Source organism: Apodemus sylvaticus, chromosome 3, assembly GCF_947179515.1.
Source record: "Apodemus sylvaticus chromosome 3, mApoSyl1.1, whole genome shotgun sequence".
Lineage (NCBI taxonomy): Eukaryota > Metazoa > Chordata > Mammalia > Rodentia > Muridae > Apodemus > Apodemus sylvaticus.
This window is the reverse complement of record NC_067474.1, coordinates 73,042,926-73,070,324: the sequence shown is the minus strand read 5'-3', so window position 1 is coordinate 73,070,324 and position 27,399 is coordinate 73,042,926. Positions and strand designations below refer to the sequence as shown.

At 47.6% G+C, this 27,399-nt stretch overlaps 1 protein-coding gene across 2 annotated transcripts in view; it reads left to right on the top strand.

Annotated features, from left to right (window-relative positions):
* Susd1 (sushi domain containing 1) overlaps positions 1–27,399 on the top strand; it is a 120,270-nt gene that overhangs the window by 82,784 nt on the left and 10,087 nt on the right. For both annotated transcript variants that reach the window (XM_052176558.1, XM_052176559.1), the window contains exons 11-14: positions 5,690–5,781; positions 7,166–7,352; positions 19,568–19,664; positions 23,072–23,330. In XM_052176558.1, the coding sequence (XP_052032518.1) occupies positions 5,690–5,781; positions 7,166–7,352; positions 19,568–19,664; positions 23,072–23,330 (635 nt within the window). The remainder of the gene's footprint in view (positions 1–5,689; positions 5,782–7,165; positions 7,353–19,567; positions 19,665–23,071; positions 23,331–27,399) is intronic.

The window sequence follows — 27,399 nt, the reverse complement described above, 5'->3', positions numbered from 1 at the left end:
ATGCTGCTGCACCACCTGAACCTTTCCAAACACAAGCCACAGGGAAACAATGGGAGATCATCTCGTTCAAACTGCCACACCTTGTAAGCATGAGGACCAGAGTTTGAATCCACAGAACCCATGTAAACAGCAAGCATACTCATGTGTATGCCTGAAACCACAGCACTGGGGGGGCCAGGGCCAAGGAAGAGGTATCACTGGGGCTTGTTGTATCCACTGTAGGTATGGGTTCAGTGAGAGACCCTTTGTCAGGGGAATATGCTGGGAAATGTTACACACGTGAAGTCCTCCCCTGGCCTCCACACCTGGGTGCATCCCTCACCCTACCCAATATATACTTGGTACTGCAACTAAAATGTGTGAAGTCTCTGATACCAAATATGGAGATGTTTTAAGAATACTTAATCAGACTTTGTTACATTTTCATTTATAACATGATAAAAATTCAGTATTTACATGGGTCCGATAAGGCTCTTTCAAGCAACATAATTCGATAAGTTAAAAAAGCAATAATGGCTATTCACTGGGCAGGGTTTTTGTTTTGTTTTGTTTTGTTTTTGTTTTTTGTTTTTTGTTTTTTTGTTTTTTGTTTTTTGTTTTTTTTTTTTGTTTGTTGTTTTTGGTATTTTGGATTTGGTTTTTTTCAAGACAGGGTTTCTCGAAAAACCCTGGCTATCCTGGAACTCACTCTGTAGACCAGGCTGGCCTCGAACTCAGAAATCTGCCTGCCTCTGCCTCCCAGAGTGCTGGGACTACAGGCATGTGCCACCACCCGGCTGAATATTTTCTTTTTTAATAATACACAAGATACCAGTGTCTCATCAAATAATGTTATCTTAAATTTGATGATATATGCCTGGTCTTTGCATACATGTCTCTGTACCATTGAGTTTCAGGAGTGGGGCTTCCACACTAAAGTCCTTCACAGAGAAATGGTCTTCACAGAGAGTGTGTTAGCTACACGAAGACTGATGGAAAACGGACGCCTGTTAGGAAAACCTTTTCACCACACCGTCTGTGATTGAGAGTTCAGGAAACAAACAGCACGTTCATTAGGTCCTAGGGATAAACCCAGAGCCTTGCCCTCAGTCAGGCAGCTGCTCTCTACCGCTGAGATACACTCCAGCCCCTCCCTTTCTATTAATTTGGAATGTTGTTGTTGTCTATAGGCCTGTTAGACGTCCCCCATGTCCCCGCTTCTGTTTTTTCCTATCTTTATGCTGTTGCTCATTCTAGTATTCCTTGCTGTCAGTGAGTGCACATCAGTCCTCCATGTGCCTGTGACCCAACACCTGCTTAAGAGCACTAGCTAGTCTTTCAGAGGACCCCAGTATGGTTCCCAACACCCACATGGCAGCTTACAACCATCTGTAACTCCAGTCCCAGGAAATCCAAATTCCTCTTCTGACCTCCATGGGCACCAAACACTTACATGGTACACAAACACAAATGCAGGGAAAACATCACACACATAAAAATAAAAATAATTTTAAAATTAGATTTTCATTTTCTTAGTGTTTCTTTTCTACCGTGGATTATAGAACTATTCTTTTATATATTTTGTAGTATATTTTAAAATAAATTTTTGATCCTATTGAGAACATTTTTCCAGTTATGTCAAGGTAGAAGTCTAATATTGCTTATCCACTGATTTGAAGTGCCATTTTTTTCATCTATAAAGTCTCCTGAGTGGAAAGGCCTACTTATTGATTCTTCCTTTTTCATTGGTCAGTTCGTCGATTCCTTTACTAACAATAAAATGATTAACTACTCCAGCACTCTGATTGTGTCCGATATCACCCCAGAGGGGTAAATCCTCCCACGAAACCACAAAGATTGGTTTTTGAAAGGGAGGGGGTATCCTTTTTAAAGTATGAAGCATTGAAAATCATAGTACAAGAACATATCTTTGGTTTACTACCAAAAAAATCTTACAGAGGCCATGACAAGGAAAATGGAGAGATATTGCTGTATTTTTTTTGTCTAGGTTTTATTTGTAGGTGTGTGTGTGTACGTGTGTGTGTGTGCATGTGAGTGCAGTTCCCTCAGAGGCCAGAGGGGGTGTTGGAGTCCCCTGAAGCTGGAGTTCCAGAGCTGCCTGACCCTGGGGCTGTACTTCCAGACCCTTATCATTTTATTGTATCTGCTCATGTTCCTTATCAATTGACCCCCTCCCTCCCAACTGCCATTTTGCTTTTTCTCCTTAATCTTTTCAAAGAAATTTAGCAGTGATTATTTTCTGCGTATTGAGTGTGCCAAGCTTTTTGTATTTGGTTCAACTTTGTCCTGTGGTTTCCTCAATCTTCCCATTCATGACGTTTCTCTGTGCATGATTTTCTTTTATATCCTTTAACAGCATTTTTAAAACCTTGTTCTCTCCTCCTCTTCCTACTCCCCCTCTCTCCTCCTTTTCTTCCTCCTCCTTCTCCTCTTCCTCTTCTTCCTCCTCCCCCCACCATCCCCTTTTCTTCTCTTTGGTTTTTCAAGACTGTTTCTATGTGTACCTCTTGCTGTCCTAGAATTCCCTTTGTAAAGCAGACTGGCCTTGAGCTTAGAGTGCCGGGAGTAAAGCAGTGTGCTGGGGTTTTGATATTTCTATCTAGATTTTTTTACTTGGCATTAGATTTGATGTTACCCCTCTTCGGTTGTTTTTGTTTATTTGTTTTGTTTGTTTTGTTTTGTATTTTGTTGCTTGAATTAGTTTCCTGTTCCTGGTTTGATAAGCCACTGAAAACCTGGTGGCCTAAGACAGCACAAGTTGACTGTCACATAGCTGTGAAGTCACACACTTGAAATCTGTTTCGCTGGGCTGCAGCCGGAGTGGCCACGTGCCTTCAAGGGACCGAAGGGAGGCTCCGTTTCCTTACTCTTAGTCTTCAGTAGCTTTGGTCCCACCTTCCATTGGTTTACTCTGTCCTTACAGTGTTGTGCCAGCCACGGGGTCTCCCTGCGCAGTCCACCGTGGCCTGCGGCTCTCCACCACCACTTGGCCGCCAGGATGCCAAGTGCCTGCCCCCATGCTCCTCCCCCCGCCTTCCTCCTCTTCTCCCCCTTTCCTTCCTTTCTGCTTGGTGTATTTGTGTATATGTGTATGTGTGTGCCTACCCATGTGTGTGGAGGCCAGAGTCCCTCGGTCCTCTCTCTCTGCCTTGCTTTTGAGACAGTCTCTCACTGAACCTGGCGCTCAGTGATTCAGCTAGACAGGCAGAATGCACTGCCGGGATCCGCCCCTTCCCCACGCCTATGGGTGCTGAGGCTACAGATGCTTTCCCCTGGCCTTTTCCGTGGGTGCCGTGGGTGCCGGGGATCCAGACACAGGTTCTTAAGCTTTCACAGCAAGCACGGTCTCTGCCCTGACTCTCACTCCCAGTTTCACCTTTCTTTAACACTAATCCTATCAGCTTCTAAAGATCCTTGTCTTTCCACTGAGCCAGGTGGATGATCCAGGCTAATCTCTCTGGGTCAGTCAGCCCACCAAGGCCTCGTAGGTCTAACAGCCACCAGTCCCAGGATCTGGGATCTGACTTCTGTGGGTGTCCATCCATCCCATCAACCTTTGCCTTGTAGACACAAAGAAAACGACTTGCCTTCACGGTCCGTCTCTCTGGTCGCCCGCTGCCAAACTCCTGTTACTTTGTTTTGGTTTTCTATTGTCTTCGGGCAGTTTGGTATTCGGTTCATTCTCTGAGACTTCCTGGCAGTTACAACCCTTTCCCTTTCCCGCTTTCCTTTCGGTATTTGCACGTCATTGTTTCTGGTCTAGAATATCCTGACTAAGGGACAAATAAAAGCCTGGAGACCAGACATCCTTGTATTGTTGGTGACTTTACAAGAAATTGCTTAATTATTTTACCACTGAGCGTGGTAAATTCTAATAAACATGATTAAACTAAAGGGCTTCTGAGAAGCTGAGTCCTTGTAAACCAGGATTTTAAGTCAGGAATATATTTATGATTATGAAAGTAACCATGTGGTCTCTTTGATCTACTAATAGCTTCTCCAATAATGGTTGTGGATTCTGGGAATAAATTTTTTTCATGGCCATGATGTTTTGTTTTGTGAACTGCTACTCACTTCTGTTTGCTGATATATACATTATATATTTCACTTAAAAACAAAAACAAAAAACCCTGGGTGTGATGTCATACAGCTTTAACCCCAGCACTTAGAAGGCAGAAGAAGGTAGATCTCTATGAGTTTGAGTTTAGTCTGGTCTATGCACTGAGACCCTATCTCAAAAATATCAAAATAAATAAATTAAATTAAAATCTTATATGTATGAGTGTTTTGCCTGAATGTATGTATGAGTACCATGCGTGTGCCCGGTGTGCATGGACAATCAGAGGAAGGTCCTGGATTCCCTGGGACAGAAGTTATAGCTGCTTGTGAGCCACCTAGGAACTCTGCAGGAGCACCAAGTGCTCTTAACTCCGGAGCCGGCTCTCCAGGCCCTACTTGCTGTTTTGTTTTCTGTGTGTACTTTAGCAAGTGAATTTGGCATAGAGGGCTTGCCTTGCCATCCTCTGTACGGTTTAGGCACTGTGAATCAACACTGAGAGAGTTGGAAAACTTTCTACTTTTTGTGTGATCTCAAACTGCTGGGATAGGACTGTTCAGACTGGCATTATTGACGGGGGATGTAGCTCTGTGGTAGGATGCATGCTAGCACACCTGAGTCCCAGAGTGAACCCTAGTACCACAAAACCAAAACAAGCAAAGATGTCAGTCATAGCATTAAGTATCATTTACAGTTTGAAGTATCCAGAGACCTCAGTCTCTTGGGATCAGGACTGCCAGTCTCTACCACTGTCTTCCACTTCCCCGGGAATGGGGCTGTGTCCCTCAGACCAGAGATTCTTCCCTACCTGCTCTGCCTTGCAGCATCTGAAGTGAGCTGGTGGCTTGTGAAGCAGGTTTTCTCACTGTAAACACGCTCAGTCCACACAGAAGGGTCACATCCACCCACTCAGCTTCATTCACAGGAACCTGTCAGACTGGGGTTTGCTCCACAGAGCCCCGCTTCCCGTGGGCCGTTCTTTGGGGAGGGGTGTCTTTTAATCTTTAATCACTGCAGTGCTGCCTAGCATTCCAGCTATGTTGTTTCCTGTCTAGGGACAGCCATCACGGAAGTCACCTCAGGTATCAGGGTTTGCAGGGAGTGGTCAGGTAGCTAGCTGTGCTTCTGGAACAAACCCTCCGTGGCTGTGCACTAGCTTTTGGGTCGATGACCATGAAACTGAGCAGGTTGTGAGAACATGATGTGGAAATGCAAGTCAGGGGAAGTCACAGAAGTCACGGAAGGCCGGCTGCTTGCAATGGCAGTTCTCAGTTCCTCAGTGACCCTTCCCTCTGTTCAGAATTTCTATTTTGTCCAAATGATCTCCAAAGCCCAGGGCAATGACTCTTAAGTAAACCTAGTAAAGGAAGGGGATTGTCAGTGTCTAACCTGAACATTTTAAGCCGGTTCTGACTGGGTATCTCTGGTTCTTAAATCCTCATCAGGACTCTTTTACTTGAACAGGAACACGGCGTTTCTTGGAAACGGCTGCCTCTGACTTCTGCATCCAAATACTGCTGAATCCATCCTATGCAAATGCTCTTCCTAGGAAAATATTTCAATGAAAAGATAGTGGTTTTGCAGTTTTCTTTTCATACAGTGTAAATTCAGCTCCTTCTTTCCCCTCTGCAGCAAAAGAGACCATCGCTAATATTTCAGTATATAATGACACCTGCCTGAGATGGAACAGCCTGAAGACAGCCGGTGTACTAGAGATGTACTCAGTAAGTTCTTAAAATTCACCTTACTTGCAGATATGTTTTAAACCTATGGGGAAGGTTGAAAACTTCTAGGGGCTGGAGAGCTGAGCCTGCTGTTAAGAGATGGCTCAGCTGCTCCTTCACAGGACCCAGGTTCAATTCCTGGCACCTTCCTGGCAGCCCTCCCACCCCCCCACACACACACACCGTTTCCAGGAAATTCAACGCCCTTTTCCAACTTCTGTGGGCACCAGCCATGTATACATTTGCATACATATATGCAGGCAAAACACTCGTACATGTAAAATAAAATAAATAAATAAAAATATTTTTTTTAAAAAATACAAGACTTAAAAATACATTTGTAGTTGCCGTTGGCAGAGATGTATCGTGGTGACCACCGGCTAAGAAGCCGGGAGGCAGCCATTTCTGCTGCTTGCCTGAGGACAGACTCCTCTGGAGTGGTAGGAAAGTGTGGATGTTTCTAGAGTTGTGTATCTTGGCGCAGAGTCGATACTCAGGCGGCCTCTGGTAGGAGTGTGGTGACCTTTGGTCACTCCGGTGTATGAGACCAGGCTTTGAGGGTGTTGCCTGGCTGGTCGCAGGGAATCTGTGACAATTGAAGAAGGATGTCATGGGAAGAGAGGGGACTTCCCTCCAGTTATTGGATGTGACAAGAAGGCATAGCCTCGTCAGTGGTGCCTGGTTCAGAGTCCGGATTTTCTCTCGAGGAGAACGTTCCTGGCTCCTGTGGTTTTGCAAGTCTGCTTCCACGATGTAAATGCAGAAAAAGATGGAGCTGCTCCGCAGGGCCTCTGAGTGCTGCTCTTCTGCCTTATCTTCTATTCGAGACAGTTTCAGTATGCATTGTGGGATGGCCTTGGGCTTTCTGTGTGGCCAGCATGGCGTAAACCGCTCAGGCCCAAGGGGGCGGCTCGGGGCTTAAGAGTGTCTGCTGCTCTGGCCTTGGACCAGAGTTTGGTTCCCAGCCTCTCACCTGACCCAGCAGCTCACCCTGGCCTGTAATCTTCTCTCTAGGGGATTCCAAGTCCTCTTTTGGCCTCTGTGGACATCTGCACACACTTCTCCTGCACATAAATAAAACATAAAAATAAAAAAAATCAAGATTCCCAGAGGCTGAGATTATAGTTATATAATAATAATGTTTGTATGTATTTTATACTAAAATATATGTATTATCCTCATGGTACTATAATCACCACAGATACAAAACATGAATAATGTTGAAATTTACTATTAGCTTATTGTTGCATTTGCTTCTTAAAAATAACTTTATAGGAGAAAGGGGGAAGGGGAGGGGAAGAGAACTCTTGGAGAAAGCGTAGGTCTCAAGGCATTCAGAATGTTTCAAGATGGTGTTTCACCTCATGAGCTTTTCATCTTTCAGTTCCACATTTGGGGCCAGAGATGGTATCAGAAGGCATTTGTTCAGGAAATGGTCTTCAATACAACTAGCAGCAGCCAGGACCCAGAGATTTGCCTGGACCTGCACCGAGGCACCGTCTACAAAGTTAGCCTCCAGGCGTTGTCCTCGGCCCTTCCTGTGGTCGTCTACCTGACAACCCAGATAACAGGTAAATCTTGATTAACAGCCTTTGAGTTAGCAGCATTACCACAGAGCTCGTTGATAGGCCCAGATAAGGACTACAGTTGCTATCTGTTATGGTAAATGAATCTTGGAGAGAAAGGAGGACGCATGTGGAATTGGAGAGAGCTGTGGAGAGGCCAGCAGCTGTCCAGCATATCTGAAACAAAATGTCAATTAAGTTTAAGTAGTGTAAACCTGTGAGTTCAGTCCCTTCCCGGTGTTTGAAACATTTAAAATGTTTCAGCTAGGCGTGGTATTTCATGCCTGTAATCATAGTGTTTGAGAGGTGAAGACAAAATCAGGAGGAGTTAATAGCAAGTTTGAAGTCAGCCCGGGCCAAATCCCCAGATAAATCCAACAGCAGCAAGCAAGCAAGCAACAGTAATGACAAACAAGTCTAAAGCATTTCATACCTAAAAAAAAGTTTTCTCATTACTGTTCTCTAGTGACCCATTAAACTCGCATTCTAAGGGTAGTGAAATGGCTCAGTGGGCAAACTGCTTGTTATACAAGCAAGCGTTGGGCACCTGAGGTATGATAGCTGGCACTCACGTAAAAAGACTTGTAACTCAGTGTTGGGCTCAGAGACGGGCAGACACCAAGGCTTGAATCAGTCAGCTCCAGGCTCAGAGAACATCCTTGTCTCATGAATAAGATGTCTGTGCTGTGAGGTTCATGTTCTTAAGCCTGTGGCTGAGTTTTGTCCCTGGAGCCCACGTGGTACACGGACAGAACTGGTCCCTCTAGGTGTCGTTTGGCATGCACACAAGTGCTGTGGTGTGTGCACACGTATGCATACACTCACACGCAGCAAATCTATCAGTAGATTGGCATTCTGGTGCATCTGCCTCAAGCGTAGGTTAGTACCAGGAACATACCAAGCAGCCTCCCTCTAGGTCACCAGGTAAATTCTCTTTCTGCCATCTTTCTCTGCGGCCTTCTAGTCTCTGAGCTCTGATCCCCGATCTCCAGCCCACGCTGGAGAAATGTTACTCTCCAGTCTCAGTCCCTGTGAGAAATGACGAGGTGGAGTGTCACTTCTCCACAACTTCCATGTCTACCTTCCTTCTCTCCACTCCCTTGCCTTGCGTCCCTGCTCCTGTCTGCAGCTGCCATCCTCTCAAGTGTGTGCCGGGCCCCACCCCTTCTTGCCAGCTTCCACCAATGCAGAATCAGTGCTAGCACTGCACAGCCCATCGCAATATCTCGTTTAACAATGAGCCCATGTTTCCCCCCCCCCATCTGCCCCACCTTCTTCAGCTTCCTGTTATATAGAAACTCCCTGAAAGTCATGCCTGCCCCATTGCTTCACACCCTTCTCATTCTCTCCCAAGCGCTCCGTTTGTCTCAGTGTTGTCTCAGGGTCCCATGTCTCTGCAGCACTTGACATCCTTCTGCAAACTCTTTCCTATTCGGGGCGGTTCCTTCTGTCTTCCTGGCTTCTCGGTGTTTTTTGGTTGGCTGAACTATTTCTATGGCTTCTCTGCCTCCCTCTCTTCCTTTGCATTATCTTTCTGCCTAGGTGGTATCTATGACCCTCATGGCTATAACTAATACCTACTTAATACTGACAGTCCCCAAATCTGTACCTCTAAGCCCAACCTCCTTGGATTCAGACTCATCCACCTAACTTCTACACATATACCATTGAACATACTAGACAAATTAAACAGAATTTTAAATTTTGTGCCTCTTTTCTTACTTCCAAGTCTGTGAAAATCATGTCAGTCTTCATAACTCAGTTCCTGGGATTCTCCTAATTAGCTGGTCAAGCCAATAGTGTTAACTGCCTCTATCTGATTCCTACATTTCTAATCGGGTAACAAACCTGTTGATTTCAATCATATATTTCTGTCTTCGTCTTCAACACTACAGACCCAATCCTAGCAGGGACTGCCTGCTTGGACTCCTGCAGTAGCTCTCTGGTGTTTGTTTGTTTGTTGTTGTTGCTTATTTCACGACGGGGCCTCACCCTATACCCTTGGGTGGGCCTCACAGTTTCTCTGGAACCCAGGTTGGCTTCATTCGTGTGACTCTCCATACCGGGCTCTCAGAGCTGTTTCCTGCTTTCCAACATGGCTGTCGCTGTCCACCTCAACTGTAACCTTAGCTTTCACCATACCCTTAAAAGATCACTCAGCAGCTACAGCATCTTCTAAAGAATATGAACATGACAGCACTCCCTCAGAGGTCTCCAGTGAGTTCAAAAGCTAGCCGAGAATCCAAACTCATAGCATAGAGCATGTGCTCCAACCCTAGACCCCTTCTTCAACTCTCCTCCTCCGTCTTCTTTCTCACCAGGTACCAGCTCTCTCTCTCCCTCTCCCTCTCCCTTTCCCTCTCTCTTTCCCTCTCCCTCTCCCCCTCCTTCTCCCCCTCCCTCTCCTTCTCCCCCTTCTCTCTCTTTCTCCCTCCTTCTCCCTCTCCCTCTCCCTCCTTCTTTTCCTCCCTCCTTCCTTCCCTCCCTCCTTCCTTCCCTCCTCCCCCCCCCCCTCTTGCTTTTTCTTAAATTGGTCAGACTTGTTCCCAGTGAAGGCTTTTCCATTTGCTAGGTCCTCTTTCGGGGACAACCTTTGTCTGTGGTTTCCTGTGAGCATTTGAAAGTGTGATTGCAACACCTTGTCTTAGCCAGGCAGTGGTGGTGCACGCCTGTAATCCCAGCTCTTGGGAGGCAGAGGCAGGCAGATTTCTGAGTTCGAGGCCAGCCTGGTCTACAGAGTGAGTTCCAGGACAGCCAGGGCTATACAGAGAAACCCTGTCTCGAAAAACCAAGACAAACAAACAAACAACAAAAAAACCCACCTTGTCTTACTCTGCTCCCTGTCGCTACAACTGACCACAGATTTACAAAGAATCATTTTTGGATGTTGGGAAGCCTGTGGACTGGGGGACGGCATTGGGTTAGCATCTTCCTGCTTGGCCACGACCTGACAGAGGATATCACATGGTAGACAGAGCAAGTGTAACCAGATAGGTGAGTTTTATTCAGACCAACTTCCCTGATAACCTCTGAATGAATTAACTCATCACGAGGTCCTCATGACTCTGTCACCTCCAATAATGCCCGGAGAGGGGCTTCAGCTGAACACCCCTCACTCTCTACCCTATTACTTTATCTTTAAGATTTATTTACTTATGTATGTGGGTGTTTTATCTGCAAGTACATGTAAATCCCAGAAGAGAGCATCGGATCCCATGACACTCTAGTTATGATGGCCACGAGCCACCACGTGGTTTCTGGGAACTGACCTCAGGGCCTCGGAAGAGCAGCCAGTGCTCTTGACTGCTGAGCTGTCTCTCCAGCCCTCACCCTGTTCCTCTTTCTCACTCACCCGCCTTGAATTTCTTCATACGACTTGGATTTTGGATTTTAAAAATTGTTTATTATCTTTCTTCCCCTGTAAAGTTGGAACTTGTTGAAAGCATTTTTTCCTTTTGTCTGTTTCTATATTGAATCCCTCAACAAATGCTAATGACACTTAGCACAATAAATCCATGTTTCTTAATAGTAGCCAGGGAGTAATTGATGCTGAAGAGATAGGGGGTTTTTTTTTATTAAGAGAAATTCTGAGTGCTTTGTGCCAGAGACAAGTGCTGTCCAATCCAACACTTATAAAGCACTGCTTATAAAGAGACTGTCCAGTCTCCTAGTCTTTGGTCCGTGTCATACTTGAGTGAGTTGTAGTGCTTTAAAAATATATCTATTACATTTTATTACTTTTATTTTCTGTGTGTAGAGCATGAGGAGGGTTAGCTATTAGATATATGCATAAGTCAGAGGACAACTTATAATAAGGTATTTTATCTTTAGTTACTGAATCTTATCTTGTTTTGAGGCTAAACACAGTCCCAAGTGTCCTGTGTCTGCGCCGCTGATGGCCACCAGGGAGCACTGTTGAGCTGTTCAAGTTCACTGGGACAGTGAAGGCTCTTAAACGCATTGAGATCATGCCTGCTATTCAATTGAAACTTGCTTTAGAGCAGCAATTCTCAACCTTCCTAATGCTGCGGCCCTTTAACAGAGTTCCTCATGGTGTGGGACCCTCCAACCATAAAATTGTCTCATTGATACTATTTTTTTTTTTTTGGTTTTGGTTTTTTGAAACTGCCTCCCAAGTGCTGGGATTAAAGGCATGCACCACCACTTCCTGGCTTCTTAACTGTAATACTCCTACATTTGTAGGTTGTAATATAAATATCTGATGCGCAGGATATCTGATATATGACCTTCAAAGCATGAAAATTCAAATTGGCATGACTTTATTGAAGAGTTGAGAGACAAAAACCAAAAACCCTTTCGTCCCATAAAAGTAAGAAAATAGAGAACCTGGTTTGTTGATGTGAAGATAGCCCAGATGTCCGTGGCATTGTTTCAGTAGAAAGAGGAACTTTCTAACGTTACCAGAAATGTTAGGTTAAGGATTTGGATCTGGAAAGCACAGCGGATGCTTTCCCAGAAGAAGAGCGGGTGGAATTTCCCTTCTGTGAGCCTCCCATTAAATTAAATCTTATTGATGGGAACGGGATGAAAACAAGAACTTTAAATATATTGCTGACCTCAGAGGAGATGCGGAGGAATGGGCAGGGACAGAGGCAAGTGTTTGAGAAAGCAGCAGAGGGTGCTCATGGAGGCTCTGACAAGCCTCAGGCTCGGGGCTCATCTGCGGCCTAAAGGGGCCTGAACCGAGTTCTTTAGAACAGGCTCACTCACGCTGCTCTTTAGGGCAGGACGGAGAACAAATAAGCGCTCGCTCTCTTTGATGTAGACTCTCACATCGACTGTAGTGCTTTCTCCTTGAGTCATAAGCAAATTTTATTTTCATAGGGACAACATAGGAAACCAAAGAAAGTTAAAGTGGTGGGGGTGGATGCTGGGGTGGGATGGATGCTGGGGTGGGGGTGGATGCTGGGGTGGGGGTGGATGCTGGGGTGGGGGTGGATGCTGGGGTGGGGGTGGATGCTGGGGTGGGGTAGATGCTGGGGTGGGGGTGGATGCTGGGGTGGGGGTGGATGCTGGGGTGGGGTGGATGCTGGGGTGGGGGTGAATGCTGGGGTGGGGGTGGATGCTGGGGTGGGGGTGGATGCTGGGGTGGGGGTGGATGCTGGGGTGGGGTAGATGCTGGGGTGGGGGGGTAGGTGCTGGGGTGGGGTGGATGCTGTGGTAGGGGTGGATGCTGGGGTGGGGGTGGATGCTGGGGTGGGGTAGATGCTGGGGTGGGGGGGGTAGGTGCTGGGGTGGGGTGGATGCTGGGGTGGGAGGATAGGTACTGGGATGGGGTGGATGCTGTGGTGGGGGTGGATGCTGGGGTGGGGGTGGATGCTGTGGTGGGGGTGGATGCTGGGGTGGGGGTGGATGCTGGGGTGGGGTAGATGCTGAGGTGGGGTGGATGCTGGGGTGGGAGGGTAGGTGCTGGGATGGGGTGGATGCTGTGGTGGGGGTGGATGATGTGGTGGGTGTGGATGCTGGGGTGGGGGTGGATGCTGTGGTGGGGGTGGATGCTGGGGTGGGGGTGGATGCTGGGGTGGGGTAGATGCTGAGGTGGGGTGGATGCTGGGGTGGGAGGGTAGGTGCTGTGGTGGGGTGGATGCTGTGGTGGGGTGGATGCTGTGGTGGGGGTGGATGCTGTGGTGGGGGTGGATGCTGTGGTGGGGTGGATGCTGGGGTGGGGGTGGATGCTGGGGTGGGGGGTAGGTGCTGGGGTGGGGTGGATGCTGGGGTGGGGTGGATGCTGGGGTGGGGTGGATGCTGGGGTGGGGTAGGTGCTGGGATGGGGTGGATGCTGTGGTGGGGGTGGATGCTGGGGTGGGGGTGGATGCTGTGGTGGAGTAGATGCTGGGATGGGGTGGATGCTAGGGTGGGGGTTAGGTGTGTGGTGGGGGTGGAGAACCGAAATAAGTGTGCTTGTGAATGTGATGATAAAGTCCACCAGTTGTTCCCCAGGCTGTGGCTATTGTTGGAACCAAGAATGCCAGAGGAGAAAAGGGAAAGGGATGGAAGTAATTTCTATATTTGACTTCAGTACCAATGCCAGCAACTAGCATGGGAAATTTCCCATCACTCGTTGCCTTCATAGTAAGAAAAAGAGAAGGCGCCTTCTCTTTCTCAGATGGGTAGGAAGACAAGCAGGGCCGTTCTCCCTGGCCCTGCCTCTCTCATCTCTTTACTGTTCCGGGCTGCCTCTGGGGAGCATCATGAAGGAGGGACCAGTTCTCCTGGGGTTTCCTCTTCCAAACTTCTGTTCCATTTGGGGTGATTGCCAACTGTTTAAGAGTTCTGTAGCCTTGTGTCTTTGGTGTGGAGCCTGTTCTTCCTAGCTGGTTACAGGGTACCTCAGTGATCTCGGAAAGTCCCTCTGGTGTCTGGGGCTGAAGTTGCATCGGAGGGTTTGGGTGAGGATTGACTCCTAGCCTGTTTTCTTTTCGAAGTCTTTGGTGGTATAAGGTCTTTGGTTCCTGGAGACACAGTCTTGGGTCAGGCCAGGAGCACGTTTGGCGTCCCATGTTTCTGCCACCCACACCCTTTCCCACTCCCAGAAACATCCGTCTACCTTCTAGCTTCACGTTCCTGCTTCAGTAGATGCCCACGGCGGCGTCTCTCTGCTCCACTCACCGATAGCTCTCAGTTCCCCTTAGTTGGCTTCACTGAGGTAGGGTGAACCACTGCGGAAGGAAGCCGGCTGGCTGCTTGAGTCACCTTTAACTTTATAAAATGTGCATAGGAAGGCTGCCTTAGATCAGGATCCTAACAAAATCAGAATTGTTGTGATTGAGGTGGTAGAAGGGCCATGCTGAGACTCAACACTTGAATTCAGGAGATATTTTACAAATAACTATGCAAAATGCTGCGTGGGAGCTGCCTGCTCTGCCTTGGGCTACTTTCTTTTCCTCTATCACTTCGGCAGCCATCTTTCTCAGAGGCGTCGTGAAATCACTTTCTGGAGTCCTCTCAAAGGGAAGAAAGGCCTCCCAAAGGCATTTTATGAAGCCTTACCTGTAAGCAGGGGCTGGTGCCTGGAAGTCCCCTACCTAGGGCTCTTGGCAGTGAGAAATATGATCTGTGTCACTGTGTCTGGTGACCTCAAAAGCACTTCTCCATTTAATGTGAATGTTTAGTTTCCTTTGAGACACTTCCACACATACTTCAATTTCAGCAGATTCCCTAGATGCTTCCAGATTTTCTCTGGTGAGGGCATCATGGCGTGACTGTAGTGGTGAGGGCATCATGGGGTGACTGCAGTGGTGGGGGTATCATGGGGTGACTGCAGTGGTGGGGGCATCATGGGGTGACTGCAGTGGTGGGGGCATCATGGGGTGACTGCAGTGGTGAGGGGTATCATGGGGTAACTGCAGTGGTGAGGGGTATCATGGGGTGACTGTAGTGGTGAGGGCATCAGGGGTGACTGTAGTGGTGAGGGCATCATGGTGGGGTGACTGTAGTGGTGGGGGCATCATGGGGTGACTGCAGTGGTGGGGGTATCATGGGGTGACTGTAGTGGTAAGGGGCATCATGGGGTTACTGCAGTGGTGGGGGCATCATGGGGTGACTGTAGTGATGGGGGTATCATGGGGTGACTGTAGTGGTGGGGGCATCTTGGGGTGACTGCAGTGGTGGGGGCATCATGGGGTTACTGCAGTGGTGGGGGCATCATGGGGTGACTGTAGTGGTGGGGGCATCATGGGATGACTGCAGTGGTGGGGGCATCATGGGGTGACTGCAGTGGTGGGGGCATCATGGGGTGACTGCAGTGGTGAGGGGCATCATGGGGTGACTGCAGTGGGGGGCATCATGGGGTGACTGCAGTGGTGGGGGTATCATGGGGTGACTGCAGTGGTGGGGGCATCATGGGGTGATTGCAGTGGTGGGGGCATCATGGGGTGACTGCAGTGGGGGGGCATCATGGGGTGACTGCAGTGGGGGGGTATCTTGGGGTGACTGCAGTGGGGGGCATCATGGGGTGACTGCAGTGGTGGGGGCATCATGGGGTGACTGCAGTGGTGAGGGGCATCATGGGGTGACTGCAGTGGTGAGGGCATCATGGGGTGACTGCAGTGGTGAGGGCATCTTGGGGTCACTGCAGTGGTGGGGGCATCATGGGGTGACTGCAGTGGTGAGGGCATCTTGGGGTGACTGCAGTGGTGGGGCATCATGGGGTGACTGCAGTGGTGGGGGCATCATGGGGTGACTGTAGTGGTGGGGCATCATGGGGTGACTGCAGTGGTGGGGTCATCATGGGGTGACTGTAGTGGTGGGGGCATCATGGGGTGACTGCAGTGGTGGGGGCATCATGGGGTTACTGTAGTGGTGAGGGCATCATGGGGTGACTGTAGTGGTGAGGGGTATCATGGGGTGACTGCAGTGGTGGGGGTATCATGGGGTGACTGTAGTGGTAAGGGGCATCATGGGGTGACTGCAGTGGTGGGGGCATCATGGGGTGACTGCAGTGGTGGGGGCATCATGGCGTTACTGTAGTGGTGAGGGCATCATGGGGTTACTGTAGTGGTGGGGCATCATGGGGTGACTGTAGTGGTGGGGGCCTCATGGGGTGACTGTAGTGGTGGGGGCATCATGGGGTGACTGCAGTGGTGGGGGGCATCATGGGGTGACTGTAGTGGTGAGGGGTATCATGGGGTGACTGCAGTGGTGGGGGCATCATGGGGTGACTGCAGTGGTGGGGGTATCATGGGGTGACTGTAGTGGTAAGGGGCATCATGGGGTTACTGCAGTGGTGAGGGCATCATGGGGTGACTGCAGTGGTGAGGGCATCTTGGGGTGACTGTAGTGGTGGGGCATCATGGGGTGACTGCAGTGGTGGGGGCATCATGGGGCGACTGTAGTGATGGGGGCATCGTGGGGCGACTGCAGTGGTGAGGGGCATCATGGGGTGACTGCAGTGGTGGGGGCATCATGGGGTGACTGCAGTGGTGGGGGCATCATGGGGTGACTGCAGTGGTGAGGGGCATCATGGAGTGACTGCAGTGGGGGGGCATCATGGGGTGACTGTAGTGGTGGGGGCATCATTGGGTGACTGCAGTGGTGGGGGTATCATGGGGTGACTACAGTGGTGAGGGGCATCATGGGGTGACTGCAGTGGGGGGCATCATGGGGTGACTGCAGTGGTGGGGGCATCTTGGGGTGACTGCAGTGGTGGGGGCATCATGGGGTGACTGCAGTTGTGGGGGCATCATGGGGTGACTGCAGTGGGGGGGCATCATGGGGTGACTGCAGTGGGGGGGCATCATGGGGTGACTGCAGTGGGGGGGCATCATGGGGTGACTGCAGTGGTGGGGGTATCATGGGGTGACTGCAGTGGTGGGGGCATCATGGGGTGACTGCAGTGGTGAGGGGCATCATGGGGTAACTGCAGTGGTGGGGGTATCATGGGGTGACTGCAGTGGTGGGGGCATCATGGGGTGACTGCAGTGGGGGGGCATCATGGGGTGACTGCAGTGGTGAGGGGCATCATGGGGTGACTGCAGTGGGGGGGCATCATGGGGTGACTGCAGTGGTGGGGGCATCATGGGGTGACTGCAGTGGTGGGGGCATCATGGGGTGACTGCAGTGGTGAGGGGCATCATGGGGTGACTGCAGTGGGGGGCATCATGGGGTGACTGCAGTGGTGGGGGTATCATGGGGTGACTGCAGTGGTGGGGGCATCATGGGGTGATTGCAGTGGTGGGGGCATCATGGGGTGACTGCAGTGGGGGGCATCATGGGGTGACTGCAGTGGGGGGGTATCTTGGGGTGACTGCAGTGGGGGGCATCATGGGGTGACTGCAGTGGTGGGGGCATCATGGGGTGACTGCAGTGGTGAGGGGCATCATGGGGTGACTGCAGTGGGGGGCATCATGGGGTGACTGCAGTGGTGGGGGCATCATGGGGTGACTGCAGTGGTGGGGGCATCATGGGGTGATTGCAGTGGTGGGGGCATCATGGGGTGACTGCAGTGGGGGGCATCATGGGGTGACTGCAGTGGTGGGGGTATCTTGGGGTGACTGCAGTGGTGGGGGCATCATGGGGTGACTGCAGTGGTGAGGGGCATCATGGGGTGACTGCAGTGGTGGGGGCATCATGGGGTGACTGCAGTGGTGAGGGGCATCATGGGGTGACTGCAGTGGTGGGGGCATCATGGGGTGATTGCAGTGTAGCCTGTGCTCCTCTGTTCTCTGCCTTCTGTGCCCTGCCTCTCTGGTTTCTCTTGCATTGACTTCCTCAGACCAAAAGCATTTCATACCTCGACTACTGATTTTTTGCTCTTTTCCAGTTTACCCTCTCTTTTGCTCCTCTGTTCTTTTTCTAATTCAGGTCTTCTTTAACCCCTTCCTGAACCTCGGATCTGACCTACACCTGCCTGTTCCCTCCTACTATCCATCTCTCCACTGCCAGAACTCAGCTTGTAAGCCCGGAATTTGGGGGTACACCTCAATTGGCAGGCGCTCTCACGCAGATGCCTAAGAAAGGCTTCCGGCCTGGCGCCAGAACTCCCTCATGCACACACAGCTGAGTGTTCTGCCCTTCAGCAGAAGATGGGGGTGGCTGGATGCATTCTAAAATTAGCCAAGGCCCTTTGGGGTGTAAATGACAGGAACCAACTCAAAGCTTAAGCCTGCAGAATGTGCTGGGTTGCAGATGGACGTCCAGGAAGGGATCTCACTTGAAGCACAGGAAATTCTGATGTACTGTAAGTGCCCTGTTGTTCTCTCTCAGCTGTTCTGCTGGAGGTCTTTCACCCAGACCTGGGAAGATGAACATTCCTGGCTTGTGTGGTACTTATAGCTGTGACCCAAGAGTGAGATTGAGGTGCTGTCATCTCTCAGAGTGAAATGGGCCACCACTCCTATTGGTCAGTTCTAAGTATGGTGGTCATGTCTCCAGGGCCTAGGTCAGATAGCATTGGAGACTCGTGAGTAACCACCCCATCAGAACCATACGGGGGCGGGGCTGCTACTGAGAAACTGGCTTCTTAAATGTACTTGTTGTTAGTCCTGGCATGGTAGTACACACCTTTAATCTCAGCACTTAGGAGGCAGAGGTAGTCAGATCTCTGTGGGTTTGAGGCCAGCCTGGTGAATCTGGTTACCAAGGGCTGGGAAGCAGGGAGGGGCGACACACAAAACACCATGTCTGTGAGGGATCTAGAAGTCTGACATGCTGGTCTTTGGTGCTACCTGAGTCCTCTTTCTGTTGTTATAATAAAAACGTGCAAAGCTGGCAAAAGAAAGGGATTTCTTTAGCTCACACTTTAGGATGCTCTAAGTCCCAGGTGGGGCTGCTCAGTGAGTTTGGCCTTGGTGAGGGCTCCTTGGTAGATTGGCTTTGTAATGGATATTTAAGGACGTGTCCAGGTGCCTTAGCAGTATGCACAAGCAGGGTGGGTCCAGTCTTGTACCTTTTATGACAATCCTTTTGCTCGCTAACTGACTCACCCCTGGAATCCAGCATCAGTCACTCCGGGAGCATCACCCTCGGTGACCAAGTAGGCCTTCCACCAGACTCTGCATCTAAGAGGTTCCGCTTACATCATCCCCCTGGGAGCAAAGCTTCCAATGCCTGAAGGTTTGGGGAGACACCCTTAACGAAACCATAGCACCTGCCAAATAAGATTTTGTCTAGCAAACATCAAAACCCATGGTTGATGTAGCAAACACCAACACCCTGTAGGTGTTGGACCATGCTCATCGCTTCTTTTTATTACGTAAATATATATAACACAAAATATAACATAAACCATTTTTAAATAAACACTTTATTAGCGTTGGGACAGTCACCATGTTGCACAACTACCACCACTACCTGTTTCTAAAACATTTTATCACTCCATACAAAAGCTTTCAGCTTTAAGCTATGAGCTCAGTTCCTTGCCACGACCCTCAGCTCTTGACTACCTCTAGTCGGCTGGCTCTGTGACTTTGACTAATCTAAATGTTTCACCCAAGTAAACTCACACAGCATTTGCCTTTTTGATGTATGTATGTATGTATGTGTGTGTATGTATATATATATATATACATATATATATGAACATATATGTATGTATACACATATGTGTATACACACACACACACACATATATATATATATATATTCCAGTTTCTAAGTTAAAAACTTCCATGGCACCTGGAGGACCACTTTCTTTGTACTTTTTACTTGATCTAATGGCCTGCCCGCCCCCCCCCCCCATGTGTTCTTCTTAATGTTTTCAGAGCCCCCAATTCCAGAAGTAGACTTTCTCACTGTTCACGGAAGGCCTCTACCACGCTTTAGGCTGAGGAAAGCCAAGGAGATAAATGGACCTATCAGGTGAGTGCCTGTCTCACTCCACACAGTGGTCTCTGTGGAAGGCTTCTCTGTGGGTGGTTGAACTTGGGTAGCTGGAGCAATACAACTGGGCCTCTTGCTTTGTTTCTTTGAACACATAGTAGGCTTGTCATCCCAGTAGCATCCTTCCCATGAAGAGTGAGGCTTACAAGGGACCAGAGACAAACATTTGGGCAGCATTGCCCCTTGCATGCCCGTCCCATGGTACAACCTTTAACGATGGTGGGTCACAAGGATTGTCTCATTTCCCAGAGACAGGATGTCTCCTTCTTATGTCACGCTGATCTTGGGGTGTGCGTGTAGTGGTTTCGGGAAAGGTCATTTGGAGAATTCTTTTTATCTGTTCACATATTGAGTTCTATAGTCAAGACACTATGGAGTTAGTAACCAGCTGGGGTTCCAGATGGCATTAAGATGGGGTTAATTTACCTCTATCGGAGGACTACATTGTGCTCAGTTTTGCATTTCATTTACAAAGGTCCTGGGAGGATTAGGGAAGGTCAGTCAGCCCCCCTTCTCAGACAGGAAGACTTTTGGCCTGCAAATGGGAGCCAGGGGCTGCATGGCCTGGCCTACACAGCTCTTTATCATTCTCTGCCCTTCAGTGTAATGGTCTGTTCAGTGCAATCAAGGCGAAAGTAAATCTGAGATATTCTAAAAGAATGGAAAGGCACATCTGGAGATACTGTGTGAGTATCCAATTGTTATAGAAGAGGCTGTCCTGCTTTCAGACTGGGTTAAGTTCAAGTCTTTTCAGGGACAGACAGTGCCCAGACAGCTCTGTTGTTTGATTCCTGGTAAGTTACTGGAAAGTATTGTAATCCTGTTTGCTGTAAGGAGAACAGAAGCCTGGTATCATTTGTGGCCTGAACGAATTTACAAGAGCAGATGTGATACTTAAGCCAAATAATTGCGTAAGCCAAATGACAGCCTCCCCTGGTGGCAGTGTACCAGTCGATGCCTTCAAAACAGGAAGTGGCGACCTGTGAGTCATGCGGGGAGGGCAGTGGAAGTGGGGAGAAGCCCTTGCAGACTGGCCCGGTGGTCAGGTTCCAAGCCACTGCAACTGCTTCCTTCACGTCACCACAGTTATTTACCAGGAGGTGAGCCATGCCAGTTCCCCAGCCTGACTGCGCGGCTTGAGCTGGAGGTACCAGCTTTGCCAGGCCAGAGTCTTTGTGTGAACCCTGGCCTGGAGCACATAGAGCTTAGGCCGACGGTCAGGCCTGGCCCTGGCCTCCCTTGAGGCGAATGTCTCTTACCCTTATCGGCTAACAGGAATCAGCTGGCGTGCTTTATCAGATATCGATGCTTTAACATTGCCAACTCTAATCCTGGAGACTTTGGTCCCAAAGGTTTGCGGTGGGGCCTGGGAATTTCTATATTTGCCAGGCTAAATAGGAAGCTGCTCCCTCCCCTGTGAATGGTGCCTCTAACGGGCAAAGTACAGAATCAACTGGGTGCAGGTGAGCCCTGGACTCTGATTAGCTGGCAGAGCAAATCAGTGTGGGGCTTTTTGCCCATGGCCACCATACCTTCAAGGCCCCAAAAAAGCTCCCCCAGGTGTGGCCCAAAGGCAGCAGAAACTCAGTGTTTATCGACGCTGACTATTTGTTACCCTGCAGGTTTTACTTAATCCCTCTTTGATCAGAGTCGTTTCTGAAAGGAAGCCCAGACTCTGTGGATGGAAATCAGGGCCCTCACCTAACATGGCTGGGCACAAAGCAGGTAGCTGGAGACTTTCCAAATGCAACAGCTATCATGGGGGAGGGCTCCCCTTTCCTTAACCAAGTGATTCATGTGCTTTTAGGGAGCAGGAAATGGGGCATTAGCAATGTGGAACAGGAAGCCCAAAATTGGTGGTAAAATAGCATTATGTGGCCTAATGAGTTTTGGAAATCACCCTAATCACATTTGGTATTGGTCCAGGCAATTTTTTTCTCTCTCTCTATTGAAAATTCAACTCAACCAGCATTTATGAGGAGTTGATCATAACTGAAGAAATGTGAAAGGGGGCAGGGCAGAGAGATGGCTTCGTAATTAAGAACACTGGCTGCTCTTCCAGAGGACCATTCAATTCCCAGCACCCACATAGTAACTTACAAATGTCTGTGACTCCAGTTCCAGGGGATCCGACAGACATGCAGACCAATGCATGTAAGATAAAAATAAACGACTTTTAAAAGGAAGAAAGGTGAAAGGAGCTGCAGATACAATAGGCAGTCCTGTAGACACACACACACACACACACACACACACGTACACACACATGTGTACATACACACACACACACACACGTACACACACACACACGTACACACATGTACACACACACACGTGTACACGCACACACGTATACACACACGTACACACACATACACACACATACACACACGTGTATACACACATGCACACACATGTACACACACATACACACACACACATGTACACACATGTATACACACACATGCACGCACACACACACACACACACACACACCACCCCTGTTATCAAGGTCAGTAGAGAAAGGTCACGTTCACACATTCTGATACCAGAAGTAAAGGCTGAGCCAGCAGGGATGGAGAAGGAGGCACGGTTTGACCAGGTGTTTTCCATTCTTCCGTTTCTTCTGACTGGATGTTCTTCTCTTTGGTGGATAAATATTACTAAGTTTCCACCTGGTTGTCAGTGTGTTTCTGTGTCCTTGTTTAAGGGACATTTTCACCATGATGGCCTATAACCACCATAGGCTACTTTGCCTTTCCAGGTCTTGTCAGCCCAGATTAACCCATGGTGACTTTTTTACTCCTGACGGCTCACTGGTTTGGCGTGAACTTTGGTGTCAGCCTCTGAACTGTGGGGAATGTAAATCATGAGTTCTGTTTTAAGTCACCACATGACTGTCTGGAGCCGCTCTTCAGACTGAGCACTTTCGCTCTCGTAGGTTCTCGGCCTTCATGTGACTTTTCAACCCTCCCGGTGCTAGGCTGTCCTTGCCCATGTGACACACTGCTAATCAGATCACCCATGTGACAGACACAAGGTAGTGATACATTCGCCAGTTTCTCCCACCCAGGGAGCCTGTGCCTGGCCTCCCTATGAAGCTGGGACTTGGCTTGTCTTCTGGCTGTAGGTAAATATGGAGGTCCATGGCAGTTAGAACTGCCAGACACTAAACCCCATGTAGCTAGCAGCTTTTCTTGTCCAATCTGGTGTCTTTAAGATGCTTACTGCAGAGTGCGAGTTCAGTAAACCCAAATACACAGTCCTCCAGACAAGCAGTCCGTGAGCCTTATAACATTTACATCTGGCCAGGGGCCTGATGAGGAATAAGATCTCTGTTCTTCACAAGGCCCCTACCAATTTCTCTGCTTTTCCCCCTCTCCCAGTTCATATCAGGTGTTGGTCCTTCCCCTGTCCTTGCAAAGCACAGTTTCTTGTGACTCTGAAGGCATGACTTCATTCTTTGGCAACGCTTCTCCTGCTGATGGCTATGTGGCTGCAGAAATCCTGGCCAGTGATGTTCCAGATGACACGCTGGAGATATCTATTGGAGACAGGCTCTACTATGGGGAATATTACAATGCGCCTTTGAAAACAGGAGACGAGTACCTCATTCTGTTACGGATCGCAAGTGAATGGAATAAGGTATAGATGTTTCAGCGATGTTCCGACCTCTGTATTTTCCTTTTTGTATGAGGTTTAAATTGTTTCCATTTACCTTTCTCCCATGTTTGCGGCAGACGCCACACGGAATAACCACAGAAATATGCTGTGAGCAGACTTTCTAATGGGTAGGCAGGTAAAGGCCTGCATAGGTGTCAGCCACACTTTTGAGGCCTGGCTGCATCTCCGCGGCGACTGATGTGCTGAGTGCCCCTCGAGCTTCATGAGCACCAGAATTCCACAGTCCCAGTTGGAAAGGAACATTTAGCTCTGGTGGCTTCCTTTCCGCTCTCCCAGGATGCTGCCTTCCCTCATTTCCCAGGGGATCAGGAGGAGAGAGTGGCAGAGGGGCCCCACCCTACCCACCCGATTCTTTAGAAAGCTTCACCTCTACCAGCTGGGTTTCTTTCAATAATTGGCAACTGTAACGAGCTAGACAAGCTAAGAGGATTCTAAACTTGGTGTAACATTATGTGGGTTGGAAACCAGGAAAATGACACAAATACTAACAAAACATCTCTTGCTGATACACTGGAAGCAAAAGTATGTAGCCATCTCAGCTGTAAGGTTCTTCATATTTAAAACAGGTATCTATTAAATTCTGAATAAGACAGAAGTCTGAGGTACCATTAGCATGTTGATAGCAAACCAAGGCTTATTTTTAAGATTATGTATGAGTAGCAGAAAAGGCCAAGAACTACTTTGAACAATAATATAGGAATTAAGATTTGGAAAGTTAAAGCTCAGAATACTATTAGCTCAATAATTTAATGTACTAAGTATCCTGATGGGTGCAAGGTGATACCACCTCACTAGGTGGTCTTGTTCTGCATTTCCTTAATGATTAATGGTGGTCAGTACCTATTCATAGCTTGGTGGCAGTCTGTCCTTTAGGACCAGCGTCTATTCAAGTTCTTTACTAATGTTTGTCTTTATTCATCTGTTTTTGAGACAGAATTTCTCTGTGTAGCACTCCTGTCCTGGAACTTGCTCTGTACATCAGGCTGACCTCAAACTCAAAGAGACCCACCTGCCTCTACCTCAAGTTGTGTGCCGCCACTGCTTCCTCCACTGCCGCCACCACTACCCAGCTTCCAATTTTTAAACTGAGTTGTTTGATTTCTTTTCTTGTTGTTGTTTGGAGTCCTCTATATAATCTGGACATTAATCTCTTATGAGATGAAGTTGAAAACATTTTCTTCCATTTGTATGGTTTTGCTTTGTTTTAATGTTATCAATGTTCTTTGAGGCACAAAAACCTTCTCATTTGTGTTGCTTCCTAGGAGTTTTTAGTTTTAAGTCTTACTTTTGGGCATTTGGTTCATTTTGAGCTTTTACATTTGGTATTAGGTAAAAGTCCAGCCTGGTTTGGTTTTTGTTTGTTTGTTTGTTTGTTTTGAGACTGGGTTTCTCTGTGTAGCCCTAGCTGTCCTGGAACTCGTTCAATAGATCAGCTTGGCCTGGAACTCACAGGTCTACCTGCCTCTACCTCCCAAGCACTGGGATTAAACGCACATACCACTACACCTGGCTTGTTTTGTTGTTGCTGTTGTTGTTTGTTTGTTTGTTTGTTTTTAATATCTGAACACTACTTATTGAAAGAACCCCTGGTTTCCATTATATTCTTGGCACTTGTTCTAGTTTCTGGCCCAGTTGTTGAGATGGTAAAAAGCAACTTTAAGGGAGGAATTTATTCAGCTCACAGACCCAGGTTATAGCACATCATTTTGGGAAAGTCAAGGCAAAAGGAAACTGAAGCAGCTAGTTCCAGTTAAGAGCAGAGAGAGAATGAGTGCACACATGCATATTACTCAAATCACTATTCACTATTATTTAGTCCAGGACCCAAATATAGGGAATGGTGCCACCCATGGTGGGCTGGGTCTTCCTTGTCAAATAAAATGATCAAGACAATTCCCCATACCTGCATACAGATATGCCTATAACTCAGCTTGATTCAGACAGCCCCTCTAGGTTTCTCATTCTAGGTGATTCTTAGATTGTATTGAGTTGACCAAACTAACCATTAGAAATGCTTCTCTCAAACATATCTGACATATATCAAGAATTTATTGGTGGAAGCTAGAGTCTGTTTCATTGACTTACAGGCTATTACTATCCTGTCTTCATGGTATATTTTGAATGTATAAGTCCTTCCAACATCTCCATTTTTTCCTTTTATGTATTTGTCCTAATCAATATCCCTATTATGCCCCAAGACTAGGGGAGGAATAAGGTTTGTCTTCTCTAGAGCTCTCCCTTTCTTGTCTGTTCTTTTTTTGTTTTTTTTTGAAAAGCATGTTCTTTTATGGAAAAAGGAAGTAAAAATATTTTATGATAAAATTCAAGATTTACATGGAAAATATTTCTGATAAAATAGAAGAGATATTTAGAAAAACATGTTAAAATTGACAATTTTCATAGAAAATTAAAGAGTGAAATGGTAGACATAAAAACATTGCTAAATTAAATGAAAAGGAAAGTAGAAACATTTTATGATAGAATTGAAGATTTACATGAAAAATACTTCTGTTAGTCTATGTCTTTTTATTGGGGAATTGGGTCCATTGATATTAAGAGATATTAAGGAATAGTGATTGTTGCTTCCTGCTACTTTGATGTTATTTTTATGTTTGTGCGGTTATCTTCTTTTGGGTTTGTTGGAAGATTACTTTCTTGCTTTTTTCTAGGATGGCATTTTCCATCTATTATCCTTTGTAGGGCTGGATTTGTGGGCAGATACTGTGCTAATTTGGTTTTATCATGGAATATCTTGGTTTCTACATCTATGGTGATTGAAAGTTTTGTTGGGTATAGTAGTCTGGGCTGGCATTTGTGTTCTCTTAGGGTCTGTATGAGATCTGCCCAGGATTTTCTAGCTTTCATCATCTCTGGTGAGAAGTCAGGTGTAATTCTGATAGGTCTGCCTTTATAAGTTACTTGCTCTTTTTCCCTTATTGCTTTTAATATTCTTTCTTTGTTTAATGCATTTGGTATTTTGATTATTATGTGTTGGGAGGATTTTCTTCTCTGGTCCAGTCTGTTTGGAGTTCTGTAGGCTTCTTGTATGTTCATGGACATCTCTTTCTTTAGGTTAGGAAAGTTTTCTTCTACACTTTTGTTGAAGATATTCACTGGCTCTTTAAATTGTAAATCTTCACTCTCTTCTATACCTATAATCCTTAGGTTTGGTCTTCTCATTGTGCCCTGGGGTTACTGGATGTTTTGGGTTACAAGCTTTTTGCATTTTGCATTTTCTTTGACTGTTGAGTCAATGTTTTCTATGGTATCTTCAGCACCTGAGATTCTTTCTTCTATCTCTTGTATTTTGTTTTTGATGCTTGCATCTATGACTCCTGATTTCTTTCCAAGGTTTTCTATCTCCAGAGTTGTCTCCCTTTATGATTTCTTCATTGTTTCTACTTCCACTTTTAGATCCTGGATGGTTTTATTCAGTTCCTTCACTTGATTGCTTGTGTTTTCCTGTAATTCTTGAAGGGATTTTTTCCTCTTTAAGGGATTCTACCTGTTGACCCATGTTCTCCTGTATTTCTTTAAGGGATTTTTGTGTTTCCTCTTTAAGGGATTCTACCTGTTGACGCATGTTTTTCTGTATTTCTTTAAGGGAGTTATTTAAGTCTTTCTTGAAGTCTTCTATCAGCATCATGACGTACAATTTTAAATCCAATTCTTGCTTTTCGGGTGTGCTGGAGTATCCGGGACTTGTTGTGGTAGGAGAACTGGGTTCTGATGTTGCCGAGTAGCCTTGGTTTCTGTTGGTAGGGTTCTTGTGCTTGCCTTTCACCATCTGGTTATCTCTGGTGTTAGTTGGTCTTGCTGTCTCTGGAGCTTGTCCCTCCTGTGGGCCTGTAAACCTGTGTCCATACTCCTGAGAGACCAACTCTTTCCTGGCAGGGTCTGTGCACAGAAGGTTGTGGAGCCACCCGGCTCCCTGGCCTCTTGTCTGTTCTTTTATCAACTTGGATGAGTTCTGTCCCCTTCATGCCATTTTAAAATCATTTTCTTTTCTCTTCTTTTTAAAGCCAGCATT